At 36.1% G+C, this 14,407-nt stretch overlaps 1 protein-coding gene across 4 annotated transcripts in view; it reads left to right on the top strand.

Annotated features, from left to right (window-relative positions):
* Positions 1-14,407, top strand: part of yeats2 (YEATS domain containing 2) — a 143,747-nt gene that overhangs the window by 99,041 nt on the left and 30,299 nt on the right. For all 4 annotated transcript variants that reach the window (XM_039761706.1, XM_039761687.1, XM_039761696.1 and 1 more), the window contains 3 exons: positions 5,443-5,565; positions 11,065-11,182; positions 14,145-14,221. In XM_039761706.1, coding sequence (XP_039617640.1) covers positions 5,443-5,565; positions 11,065-11,182; positions 14,145-14,221 — 318 coding nt within the window. The remainder of the gene's footprint in view (positions 1-5,442; positions 5,566-11,064; positions 11,183-14,144; positions 14,222-14,407) is intronic.

Here is a 14,407-nt window from a genome sequence, read left to right as displayed (position 1 = left end):
CCCATCAGTCTACACTAAATAACCTGTAATAACAAAGTGAAAACATATTTTCAGAAAGGTTTGCAAATTTAGTAAATACCAAAAACTGAAATATTTCATTTATATAAAAATATTGACCCATTTGCAGTGACACACCAGATTGTGGTCAGGTACTTCTTGTTTTAATTCATCTTAATTAATTAGTTCATTTTAATTAATTTTGTTTTGTTTTAATTATCTTGGAGATGTGTCTGAACTATATTGGAGTCCACCTGTGGCAATTCGAATTGATTGGACATAGTTTGGAAATGCACACGCTTGTTATACAAGGTCTCACAATTCACACTATATGTCAGGACAAAAGCCAAGCCAAGCAGTCCTGGGAACTCTCTGTAGACATCTGCAATAGAATTGTAGTGAGGCATAGATCAGAGAAAGAGAATTAGACAATTTCTAAAGTTTTGAGTGATCCCAGGAGCACAGTGGCCTCAATAATTATGCAATGGAAGAAGTCTGGAACTACTAGAACTCCCCCTAGTGTTGGCTGTCTGGCAAAACTGAATAACCAGGCAACAATGGCCTTAGTCTGGAGGTGAACAAGAACCCAACTGTCACTTTAACAAAGCTTCGGCGTTCTATGCTGAGATTGCAGAACCTATCAGAAGGACAACAATCTCAGCAATCTCATGGTAGAATGGCTAAATGAAAGACACTCTTGAATGCATGGCATATGACAGCACACTAAGAGTATGCCCAGTGGCATTTAAAGGACTCTGAGAACATGAGGAAACAATTTTTTGGTCTGATGAAATAAAAATTGAACTGTTTGGGTAGAACTTCAAGCACTGTATCTGGCACCAGCCTGATATCATTCCTGTAATATACCATGGTGGTGGTAGCATCATGCCGTGGAGTTGCTTCTCGGTAGCAGGGACAGAAAGACTGGTCAGAATTAAGGGAAGGAGGAATGCAGCTAAATACAGAGCGGTCCTTATAGAATACCTGCTCCGGAGAGCATTTGGCATCTGACTAGGACACGGTTTTCTTTCAGCATCACATGGACTCAAACAATATAGCCAAGGCAATGCTGGTGTGGCTTTGGGTCAGGTCTCTGATTGTCTTTTAGTGACCCAGCCAAAGCTAAGACTTAAGCCCCATATATGGTATCTGTGGAGACACCTGAGGATGGTAGTTTTCAAACGATTACCGTCCAATCTAATAGAGCTTGAGAAAATCTGCCAGGATGAATGGAATAATCTGCCTAAACCCAGGTTTACAAGGCAAGAAGATTTAAAACTAATTTCTGTCAAAGGGGTTTCCACAAAGTACTAAATTAAGTGTTTTAATTCTTATATAAATGATAGATTTCAGGTTTTGATTAATAAAGTTGCACACCTTTCTATAGAGTAGACACATCTTCACTTTGTTATGATCGTTATTGAGTATAGATTAATGACAAAAATGGCAAATGTATCCATTTAAAATTAAATATAAAACAAGATAAAATGTGCAGGAAGTGAAGGGGTCTGAATACTTTGTGAAATTTACTTTTTATGTGATAAAGGCTCTGTAAGATATACAAAATGTTGTGGCATCCTCTTCTATGACAGAGGGTCATAGTACACAGATGTTAGTGCTGCTGTTTCAAGGTTTCGCCATCCTGGTTCAAATATGACACATTTTCATGATAGAGTTTTCATGTTCTCCCTTCATCTGCTGGGTTTTCCTCTGGGCTTTTCTCCACATACCCAAAAATGTGTAGGTTAAGCCAAGGACACATTGTGCTGCTTGACAGTGGCAAATTCATTTGCAATATTTGCCCTTTCATTTCCCTTTTTCCATACTGTTCTGGTACGACAAACACAAGCCATCAGGCAGACAAGCCTATGTGCATTTTGTTCAGTTCAAAACACTTGGTTTCATTCTTTCATCACAACTGAATTGTATGCATTGTATTTCCAGGTGTGCACTCATTGGTTGCCAGTTCTCGCTCATACACACAAGCCCTCTCCTACAACGCACTCAAATCAAACATGATTGCTTTTTTTGGGCAAGTTGCAAACAGAGGATGTCAAAAGACACAACTGACTGTCATGGGAGCACATCATTGCCCTGACTCACTAAGATTATGTAAATAAAGGCTACACCTGAAAATTGCATGATTGGGACTTTAGATAAAATAATGATTCCAGCTTGGGCCCATTTTAAATGGGCCTTAAGATTGATTGGTGCCTTGTACAGGTCAGTTTCCTTCTTTGCTTCCTGGTATTATCAGAATTAGCTGTGACCCCCACACCCTGAATTTGATTTGTGAATTTGTGAATAAACCAGTCGTAAGAGAATTGGGTGATGAATAATGACAGTCTCTCTTGATCTTATTATGTCTTTATTTTATTTTAATTTTTGGAGAAGTGCCTTGAAATTAGCCAAAGTTTGAAATATAAAAATGTACAGTGGTGTGAAAAACTATTTGCCCCCTTCCTGATTTCTTATTCTTTTGCATGTTTGTCACACAAAATGTTTCTGATCATCAAACTCATTTAACCATTAGTCAAATATAACACAAGTAAACACAAAATGCAGTTTTTAAATGATGGTTTTTATTATTTAGGGAGAAAAAAAATCCAAACCTACATGGCCCTGTGTGAAAAAGTAATTTCCCCCTGAACCTAATAACTGGTTGGGCCAACCTTAGCAGCAATAACTGCAATCAAGCGTTTGCGATAACTTGCAATGAGTCTTTTACAGCGCTCTGGAGGAATTGTGGCCCACTCAACTTTGCAGAATTGTTGTAATTCAGCTTTATTTGAGGGTTTTCTAGCATGAACCGCCTTTTTAAGGTCATGCCATAGCATCTCAATTGGATTCAGGTCAGGACTTTGACTAGGCCACTCCAAAGTCTTCATTTTGTTTTTCTTCAGCCATTCAGAGGTGGATTTGCTGGTGTGTTTTGGGTCATTGTCCTGTTGCAGCACCCAAGATCGCTTCAGCTTGAGTTGACGAACAGATGGCCGGACATTCTCCTTCAGGATTTTTTGGTAGACAGTAGAATTCATGGTTCCATCTATCACAGCAAGCCTTCCAGGTCCTGAAGCAGCAAAACAACCCCAGACCATCACACTACCACCACCATATTTTACTGTTGGTATGATGTTCTTTTTCTGAAATGCTGTGTTCCTTTTATACCAGATGTAACTGGACATTTGCCTTCCAAAAAGTTCAACTTTTGTCTCATCAGTCCACAGGGTATTTTCCCAAAAGTCTTGGCAATCATTGAGATGTTTCTTAGCAAAATTGAGACGAGCCCTAATGTTCTTTTGCTTAACAGTGGTTTGCGTCTTGGAAATCTGCCATGCAGGCCGTTTTTGCACAGTCTCTTTCTTATGGTGGAGTCGTGAACACTGACCTTAATTGAGGCAAGTGAGGCCTGCAGTTCTTTAGACGTTGTCCTGGGGTCTTTGTGACCTCTCGGATGAGTCGTCTCTGCGCTCTTGGGGTAATTTTGGTCGGCCGGCCACTCCTGGGAAGTTTCACCACTGTTCCATGTTTTTGCCATTTGTGGATAATGGCTGTCACTGTGGTTCGCTGGAGTCCCAAAGCTTTAGAAATGGCTTTATAACCTTTACCAGACTGATAGATCTCAATTACTTCTGTTCTCATTTGTTCCTGAATTTCTTTGGATCTTGGCATGATGTCTAGCGTTTGAGGTGCTTTTGGTCTACTTCTCTGTGTCAGGCAGCACCTATTTAAGTGATTTCTTGATTGAAACAGGTGTGGCAGTAATCAGGCCTGGGGGTGGCTACGGAAATTGAACTCAGGTGTGATACACCACAGTTGGGTTATTTTTAACAAGGGGGCAATTACTTTTTCACACAGGGCCATGTAGGTTTGGATTTTTTTTCTCCCTATATAATAACAACCATCATTTAAAAACTGCATTTTGTGTTTACTTGTGTTATATTTGACTAATGGTTAAATGTGTTTGATGATCAGAAACATTTTGTGTGACAAACATGCAAAAGAATAAGAAATCAGGAAGGGGGCAAATAGTTTTTCACACCACTGTATATATAGAAAAGAAATACATAAAAAAGTAGTTAAGCCCACTTATCACCAGACTGAACTGTGTACCTCCTTGCCATTGCTTGCCATCAGCAAAGGTAGTGGTGGCTCTGGTGGTAGTAAAGCAAAATGGAAACTGGAGTCAGTGGAACACATGGTGTTTAGATAGCCCCCACCTTGTTCCTCATAAATGAAAGTATTTAATATGTACAAGATAAAGATAGATTTAAAACCAGCAACATGTGCATTAGAGCTACTTAATTATGTCATATATACAAATTTGTTAGGGTGCTTCTCTTTGTTGTCACTTCTATTGCAACTAATGAGTGTTAATAGTTGCTACACATACAGTCTGTTGCTGTGAACTGCTTGTGAAGTCATCTTGTCTGTCGTTGTTTCAGTGAAGCATCTTGTAGTGCTATTATTCATGTTAGTCCGCATAAATCATTTCAGTGGTGGGGTGATGTTATTGGTCAAAAGTATAACTGCTATTATTTGGGTGTTTGTACCCTGCAGTGTGGTGATGCCCCTCCCAGGGTTGGTTACTTTCTTAAATTGTTGCTTGCTGCTGCAAATGCATGCATGAGTCTAGTGATGAGCTAGCTGTCCTAACAGGGTTGGTTTCTACTCTGCAGCCCATTCTGCTGCCACCCCAACTGAACTGCATTATGCGAGATAATAAAATAAATGAATAATGTCACTACAGGGTACTTGTTTAAGATATTGAGGGACAAAGTGACTTTGTTTGCATTAACAGACTGCCTGTGTAACAACTATAAACACTTGTACTGAATGGAACACCACCCTCACATATAGATTAGGGCAGAAGTGACGATGACATGATGTGCCCTAACAATTGCAAAGTTTTATGTACCAGTGTTTCTTGAACATTTTTGTATTGCATCCTACTTTTTCCTATGTAAGTGTCTTTACGACCCCATCAGTCTTCTTGGTAATTCTAGTTTGAACATCAGAGCTTCCCTCTTGTAATTAAATGTAATGTGAGTTTACCTGTCCAGATTTTGTACCTGTCTTTGCTGCTGTGATCTGCTCTGGCTCCAAAACACAAAGGAGGTTAAATTGATATGGTAATGCATAGATAGATGTAACTGTTTATCATATCTATCATCTTTTCCTTTAAGATTAAAATTGAAAGAGCATGTATTTCATGGATACCTCTTTATTTGCTTACTTACATTGCCAGAGCATACTGAGGAGAATACAAATTTGCATTACTTTTTACTCTTTACTCTTTTTATTACAGTTTTGTGGGTATCCCCTGTTGAATGGCAAAATTTATATAAGTCAATTAGATTTACTCATTCTAAAATCTACAATACTGTAATACTTACTGAAAATGTCTTTAAAATTTTTATTTTGCATATTTTTGTCTTTGTTTAGTGGTGCAGTCCCAATTAAGCAATAAATCAAATTTGTCGATTGCTGGAAATGACCAGTCTACTGCTGCTGTTTCAGTTCCTACAGGTTTAGCACAGGGTGTACCTGCATCATCAGTTGGACAAGGTTAGTATTACTAATAAAATTATAAAATGTTGCTTATTTAGAATATCGAAATAAATTTAACAGCATATCTTGAGTTTGGTATCACACTGATTAAACCGTGTCAGCTAATTATTTGATGTTATTGTAATCCATTATTCTTGTTATACTGTTTTACTTTCTGATATTATGTGATTGTTGTTATATTTTAGCATGGGGTTGGTAGGACAGAAGTGTAAAAAATATGGTAAAGTGCAGGGGTAGAGAGATGTACAGAAAGAGAAACCCATGCTAACAAGAACTGAGCACTGTTGTATGCAGGTCTGTGCAGTCAGGGTTAGGTGGGGGCTGTATTGTATTGACATTTTGGATGGGGCCATTTAAGTAGATGAGAGGATATCATGGAGGCCAGGAAGTCAAAGGAGCTTGTTAATGCTAGTATGTGGCAACAGAGGTATCCCAAATGTGGTATGTTTAGTCATTAATGTTGTTCCTACAGAAACAGGAGTAGGTCCATGTTGGCCATAAGGAATACCTGTTTTTAAGAATGGCCTATTTTGCCTCATAAGCCCTTACATCCAACATATTGAAAATGTATAATTTCTGCTAACAAAATATAATATCTTCAAATGTTTAACCTATTTTTTTTTTTCATTGTCCATTTTAATGCTGTTTAAATGTTCATAATAGTGATCAAGCCCTATTGCGCCTGCTATAAATGAGGTTCAGGCTAATAAGTGGTGATCTCTAACCCAGTTTAGGGCAAACAACTAACTGCTAAACCTTTCCATCCATAATGAATTTATTTTTCCTGATGATATATTTAGCCATTGCTGATGGGTTGCATTTTTATCACTACCCAATATCATCATTTGTGAAAAAGAACACCTACCATTTCTAAAGGAATGTGAGGTTGTCTTGATCATGGCTTTTGTTTCTTAATTTTCATGAAATACCAACACATGCTATTAAGAGAAAGAAAATGAATTATTCATCCTGATAAGTAAAACAGTGCCTAAATGTAGCCTGTTTGAAATCAGAATTAAAAAGTTATGTTAGATTAAGTTTTAAAATTAATTTTAGTGAGGCCTTGAATGACCATATTGAAACTGAAAAGCTATTCCAAAATCTAACAAAACAAATAATTGTGCTGGGAAAAGGAAAACACATCACTATTTGTTAATGAAATTAACTTGTCAGTAGGATAACTACAGTACATGCACAAAAGGAACTCCTAATATGGTGATGTATTAGTTAAAACCATTGCTTATTTATAGTCAAGCCTTCTCAAAACTCAATGTGCACTACCACCAGAGTTTCAAAATGAGATTTTAATACTGTAAGGAACAGTGCAGGTATACCCTCTTTGCTTAATATTGTTTAGCTCGCTAGTTTAAAAAAATAAAATTATTTCCGGTTTATCTGGTTGAATTACACAACCTACAGTATAAAGTCATAGTCACTGACTAATCCAACAGGAATAAACATGTTCAAATGAAGCAGTTTTTTTCAGCAGTAGTTTATGTCATCCTTCAAACACAGCAGTGCCAGATGAAGAAGTGTTATGCCTGAGTGGGCACACGTGGACAAAATTGTTGGTACCCTTCAGTCAATGAAAGAAAAACTCAAAATGGTCACAGAAATAACTTTAATCTGACAAAAGTAATAATAAATAAAAATTCTATGAAATTTAACCAATGAAAGTCAGACATTGATTTTCAACCATTCTTCAACAGAATTATTTAAAAAAATAAACTCATGAACAAATAAACTAAGAACAAATTAAAACAAAAATAAAAAAATGCATTTTTAAAAATAAAATTAAAAACACATTAGTAGGTGTAGATTCTAACCAATTTTTGTACTCTGGGCACTTTGGTCAAGCCACCAATATACTTACAGTAATGGCCGAAATTATCGGCACCCCTGGATTTTTCCCAGAAAATGCACCATTTCTCCCAAAAAATTGTTGCAATTACAAATGTTTTGGTATACACATGTTTATTTCCTTTATGTGCATTGGAACAACATAAAAAACAAAGAAAAAAAGCCAAATCTAACATCATTTCACACAAAACTGGGCTGGGCAAAATTATTGGCACCCTCAACTTAATATTTGGTTGCACACCCTTTGGAAAAAATAACTGAAATCAAGCGCTTCCTATAACCATCAACAAGCTTGTTACACCTCTCAACTGGAATATCCGACCACTCTTCTTTTGCAAACTGCTCAAGATCTCTCAGATTTGAAGGGCGCCTTCTCCCAACAGCAATTTTGAGATCTCTCCATGAGTGTTCAATCGGATTTAGATTCAGACTTATTGCTGGCCACTTCAGAACTCTCCACCGATTTGTCTTCAACCATTTCTTTGTGCTTTTAGAGGTATATTTGGGGTCATTGTCCTGCTGGAACACCCATGACCTCTGACGCAGACCCTGCTTTCTGACACTGGGCCCTACATTGCACCCCAATATCTTTTGGTAGTCTTAAGATTTTATGATGCCTTGCACACAGTCAAGGCATCCAGCGACAGAGGCAGCAAAACATCCCAAAAACATCTTAGAACCTCCACCATGTTTGACTGTAGGTACTGTGTTTATTTTCTTTGTAGGCCTTATTCCATTTTCTGTAAACAGTAGAATGATGAGCTTTACCAAAAAGCTCTACCTTGGTCTCATCTGTCCACAAGACGTTCGCCAAGAAGGATTTTGGCTTCAAGTACATTTTGGCAAACTCCAGTCTGGCTTTTTTATGTTTCTATGTCAGCAGTGAGGTCCTCCTGGCTCTCCTGCCATAGCGTTTCATTTCGTTCAGATGTCAATGGATAGTTTGAGCTGACACTGTTGCACCCTGAGTCTGTAGAACAGCTTGAATATGTTTTGAAGTTGATTGGGAGTGTTTATCCACCATTCAGACTATCCTTCGTTGCAGTATTTTATCAATTTTTCTCTTCCGTCCACATCCAGGGAGATTAGCTACAGTGCCATGTGTTGTGAACTTCTTTATTATGTTGTGCACAGTGGACAAAGGAACGTGAAGATCTCTGGAGATGGAATTGTAGTCTTGAGATTGTTGATATTTTTCCACAATTTTTGTTCTCAAGTCCTCAGACAATTCTTTTCTCTTCTTTCTGTTCTCCATGCTTAGTGTGGCACACTCAGACACACAACAAAAAGGTTGAGTCAACTTTTCTCCATTTTAACTGGCTTCAGATGTGATTGCTATATTGCCAGCACCTGTTTCTTGCCACAGGTGAGTTCAAACGAGCATCATATGCTTGAAATAAAAAACGATTTACCCACAATTCTGAAAAGGTGCCAATAATTTTGTCTGGCCCATTTTTGGAGTTCTGTGTGACATGATGTCAGATTTGGCTTTTTTTTCTCAGTTTTTTTTGTGTTTTTCCAATGCACATAAAGAAATAAACGTGTATACCAAAACATTTGTAATTGCAACAATTTTATGGGAGAAAAGGTGCATTTTATGGGAAAATTCCAGGGGTGCCAATAATTTCGGCCATGACTGTAGTATACTCTTTGTTTTTCAGCATACAAAGATATGGTTATCTGACTAAATCAAATCAACTCAAATCAAATTTTGTCACACACAGTTAATAAACATAGTATCATATGTTGTGAAATGCTTAGGTACCACTCTCCTAAGACTGTATTAGAGAATATGAAAATAAATAAATAATAATATACATTAGAATAAGAAGAAAATATTGTTAAATGTAACAATGTTATACATTTTATTGGAATTGTAAAATATATGATAAAAAAATACTTCAATATTTATTTGTTTATGTTTTATATGGAGAAGGATCTTATTTTTAAAAAAAGTTTTCTTACTACTGTGCAAGTTGACAAGTAAATAGTCAACTAAATACAAGTATGCTGAAACATTTATCACTCATGATCCACATCCAGGATGGTCCATAAGGCATTCTAAGTAAAAGTTTTGTTGATTAGTACTTTTCAGCATCAGTCTGTTGAATTATGATATAAAGTAAGTGCAAATAAACCTAGTGGCTTGTCGTAATGCACATCAAACCATACATGCACCCTGTAATTTTGTTTTAGTGTATGTAGCATTAGATGCCTCTAATAAATGCCTCTTGCACTCTGTACATCAGTAAACAGCAGCTTTAAAAGATAGGCAGTGCTGTTGTCACATTCAGCAATGACATCAGTGTTTACTTACCATTTGTGCCAAATCATCACTATCACTGGAACAACAACATTTATTTATATAGCACATTTTCATACAAACAATGTAGCTCAAAGTGCTTTACATGATGAAGAAAGAGAAAAAAGTAAAAAAAAAAAAACATAAGTACAATTAGGGAACACTAATTAACATAGAATAAAAGTAAAGTCCAATGGCTAGGGAGGACAGAAAAACCAAACAAAAAAAAAAAACTTCAGATGGCTGGAGAAAAAAATAAAATCTGCAGGGGTTCCAGGCAACGAGACTGCCCAGCACCCTCTAGGCATTCAACCTATCATAAATGACCTCAATCAGTCCTCATTGTATTCAGAGTTCACTTGGAAGAATTTGGTGTTGACGTCATGTGAAGTTCTAGCCTTTAATCCATCAATGTTAGGACATCACGGTGCTTTGATTAGGTGGTGGTGGCGCAGATTGCCACCACAGAAAACCAGAAAAAGTAGGTGTTAGTATGGATTTTGGAGCCACCATGAATAATAATGATAATTAATTGAATATGCAGAGCATCAGGATTTAACTAAAATCTACTATATAGTACTGTTACTAGTCATTTCTGAAGAACTGTCACTATTACAACACGATAAGTCACGGTCTTTTTGTACACTACATTCAGACAGCCCATTCTCAGCTCTCCTGCTGCTGCTAATTCTGTCCAGGTGCCACCCGCTGTCTTTACCAGTAGTTCACTGAAGATGGTTTAACTTGGGGGTGCTGGTGTGCATATGACTAGCAGTGGACAAGTTAACTTGGGGATAATGTATTGAAATTACTACCACTAAAATGTATTATTTAATTGTGTTAACATTTCAGTACTTCAATGAAAAAAACAAAAAGAAGGGATCAAATGTGTCAAAACAATGCTGTTTTTTACTTGTATGTATTGAATGCTGTTTGTGACTGCTTATGAATTTATGGTGTTCTGAGGACTCTGCCATTTTTAATTATCTTATTGATCATCTGGTTGTGTACGTGTATACAGCAAACCAAAAAATACATACTAAAACAAAAGATTACCAAAAATATATCTAGTTTCTTTTTTCTTCAATTGGAAATTAGTATTCTTTTTGAGTAAACTTTGCATTCTATACAATAATTGCTTCCTTGCTATTCTGTTGACATTTTTCTTCAAGAACCAAGAGTTTTTAGTTGGCAATGAGAAATCAGAGTTCCGTGATGCAACTCCTTGCCTAAAACCTACACAGGATGACTGCTTTTAAATATTTTACAGATTTACTAGACATGTTTGTTGTGTTCAATGTGCACATGTTTCTGTTTTGTTTTTCATGGAAAAGCTGCAGTGAAGACAGAGCCAGAGACTATGGCAGTGAGCAGCAGCATAGGTTCTTCTGATCCTCAAAGCAGTGGTATGAAAGTAGAACAAGACACGGATATGGTTCATGATTTAATTAAGTAAGGCTTAATCAAATTATCTTGAGTCATCATATTTGCTTTTTCTAGTGGTTTACTGGTTCTTTGTCTGCATCTTTCAATAGTAATATTGTTTTATTGAGTTCTTACATGATCTACATTAGTTTTAAGTCATAAGTTTGAGTTGCTCAAATGCTTGGACACTTAAATATGTTTTAGACCAACCAACCCTTTTTAAGTGAATGAAAGGACGTACATATTAAATTTCTATCTCTAGAGTATAGTACTACTTTGGGGATTAATTTTTATGCTGGAACCAGTTCCATTCACATGCCATAATTTAAAATTTGAGCTTCAGAATTCCATCGTGGTAGGACATCTCTTGAAGATTTGAAGCTAATCCAAGGTCTGGTTGGCCTTCAACCTTAATTGCTTAAGAAATTATTGCCACCATAGAGCTAATCAAAATGGAGAATTGAACAGCCATCATATGGGAGATAGCAGACAGTATAGTAATAGTTATGGTTAAATTGAATCCATTCTCATTGAACACCAATGAAATTCAAGGTCCCATCCAGAGCACAGATTTTTTTAAGATGTTGACAGTTTAGTTTGTTTTGATTACATGCATACTAATTAGTCAGTATTACCCTGCTTAGGTTTGGTATGTGCAGTAGTCAATCAAAATAAAGCAGCAAAGAATGTTTTCATGTACTTAAGAGCAGTGCCTCAGCTTGCACTTGAATGGCCTTCAAAGGCTGCTCTGCTCCATAAAACTTTGGATTTAAAGAAATGCCATTCTTTTTCCGGCATAGGCATGTGATTACCATGTGTTCCCAAGTCTGAGCGGCAGTCTCCGTAGGATGTTATGTACAAAGAATGAAGATAATCAAGTCAGCTTCTAAAAACAAAACATTTTATGTGAGTGCCATGGAAAAGCTTCCTGAATAACAAGTGTATTTAAATGGATCAAAACCCGTTGTACTTGTATGGTATGAGGAAATCTGCAGATGGCTAAAATTGGAGCATGAAGTGTATGGGCGTACCATGCCCATGGAGCTGGAGGAAGCTGCACAAAAACATGAGCACAACGGCTATCAAATTGGCCTCAAATATTTATATTAAAACATGTATAGCTGAATATCTGTAAAGCATTAAGCATTTATTAGACTCAAACATTATTTCTCAAAAGTGAAAACTGTAGCCTTCAAATGAATGTCAAAAATGAAAACGTGACCCTTCACAAAAATGGATGTTCATTGCAAAGTGATATAATCAAACAGAAAGTGGAGCTGGACAAACTGAATTATTCTAACTTTAATGCTCAAACTGGGACAAAATCAGTTGCAATTACTTGAACATAGTTATTATTTTTCCTTTGTTTATTTTTGCCTTTAGAAGCTGGAAAACATAACATAACCTTTTATATAAATTAAGACAATGTGAGCCTTTTCTTAATTTGCAAATTTGCTAAATGTTGCATTGTAATGGTTTTTAAGGATTTTCTTCTTATTATCATTATTTACTTAACAGATGTCCTTATTCAAAGCAGCATAATACAGTCCATATTTTATATCACATACAGTATGATTCAATTATATTTAGTCTCATTATCTACTTATGGTAATTACAGTGTTCCAAATGTTGTAAGACTAAGTAAATTCATTATTGTTTTATCCTTTGTCTTTATCTTGTTCCCGGATGTGTTCATAATTTCTGTTTTTTTGGCTTGGCTTCTAGCAAGTTGTCATACTCTTCTTTATAAAATAATTATTGAAAAGTTGACTTCATCCTTAAAAGCGTTCCAGTATTTTTTCCTTTGTTGGAAGGAAAACAAAATTTCAGGATTCTCCACTTTTTTATGGAACTTTTGCATTAATAACTCTCTCTGTATTAAAATAAATCTCTGCTTATTCACTTTGTGCTCGACCCTAAAATGACTCATTTTTAATCATCATGTGTTTGTGCTGATTATCAGTTCATTCCAGCAATCGACCTAAAAGCAAGATGTTATGCTGTTGCTCACACTAGACAAAATCAATTGTAGAATAACAATGTAAATTTCTTTTCTAAACAGGACAGGACTATGTACAATATAACAACATTTATTTATATAGCACATTTTCATGCAAATTATGTAGCTCAAAGTGCTTTACAAGATAAATAAAGAAAAATACAAAAATAAGACTTGGCTATACTAAGTAACATAGAATAAAGTAAGGTCTGATGGCCAGGAGAACAGAAAAAAAAACTCTATAGAGGGCTGGAGAAAAAAACAAAATCTGTAGGGATTCCGAGGCTATGAAGCCACCCAGCCCCCTCTAGGCATTCTACCTAACATAAATGATCTAAATCAATTCTCATAGTTTTCAGGCTTCACTTGGAAGAAATTAGATGATGATGGTCATGTGGAAATCTGGTCTTTGATCCATCAATGTAAGGACTGCATGGTGCCTTGATCAGGTGGTGGTGGTGCAAATCGCCACCACAGAAAACCGAAAAGAGGACAGCAGAGAAAATAGGGGTTAGTACAGATAGAAGAGCCATGAAAAAATGATAATTAAATGCATATACAGAATATCAGGGTTACACTAAAATTAAGCTACTGTATAAGAAAGCCATATTAAAATAATGGGGTTTTTTTTGCAGTTTTTTAAAATGTTCCACTGTATTAGCCTGGTGAATTTTTATCGGTGCATAACAGCAGAAGGCTGCCTTACCACTTCTTTTAAGTTTAGCTCTTGGAATTATAAACAGACACTCATTTGAAAATCTAAGGGTACGTACAATTGGGAGTGTAAGGTGACAGGCATTCCAAAATATAGGATGGAGCGAGATTATTTAAGCTTTGTAAACCATAAGCAGTATAAACATCCTCTAATATCTATCATTTCTAAAAACTGTTATTACTTATGTTGACTGTAGAGATTTTTTCACTGCAGTGATCTAGGACTGTGTTTCTAAAATAATAATTTGTGTTTCCCCTTTTCATTACATTGTATAGTACTGAACATTTGGATAACATACATCAGCTTTTATCAGCAGTGGTGGAAAAGTTTCCAATAATAGTTAAAGAAAAAAGTAAGTAATATCACATTTTTTCCTTTAAGTACATAAACTTGTATTTGTGGCTAACCTACTTTGCAGAACTGTGAAGTCATTAAGTTACTTTCACATTCACCATTTTTTATCTCCATAGTGATATTAAACAACATTTTTCAGTTCCTTTATAGCTGAAAATAATCCTTCTATTGCAGAATGTATTCA

The sequence above is a fragment of the Polypterus senegalus genome, chromosome 1 (assembly GCF_016835505.1).
Source record: "Polypterus senegalus isolate Bchr_013 chromosome 1, ASM1683550v1, whole genome shotgun sequence".
Lineage (NCBI taxonomy): Eukaryota > Metazoa > Chordata > Cladistia > Polypteriformes > Polypteridae > Polypterus > Polypterus senegalus.
The sequence above is the reverse complement of the archived record's forward strand: the minus strand, read 5'-3'. Positions and strand labels throughout refer to the sequence as shown.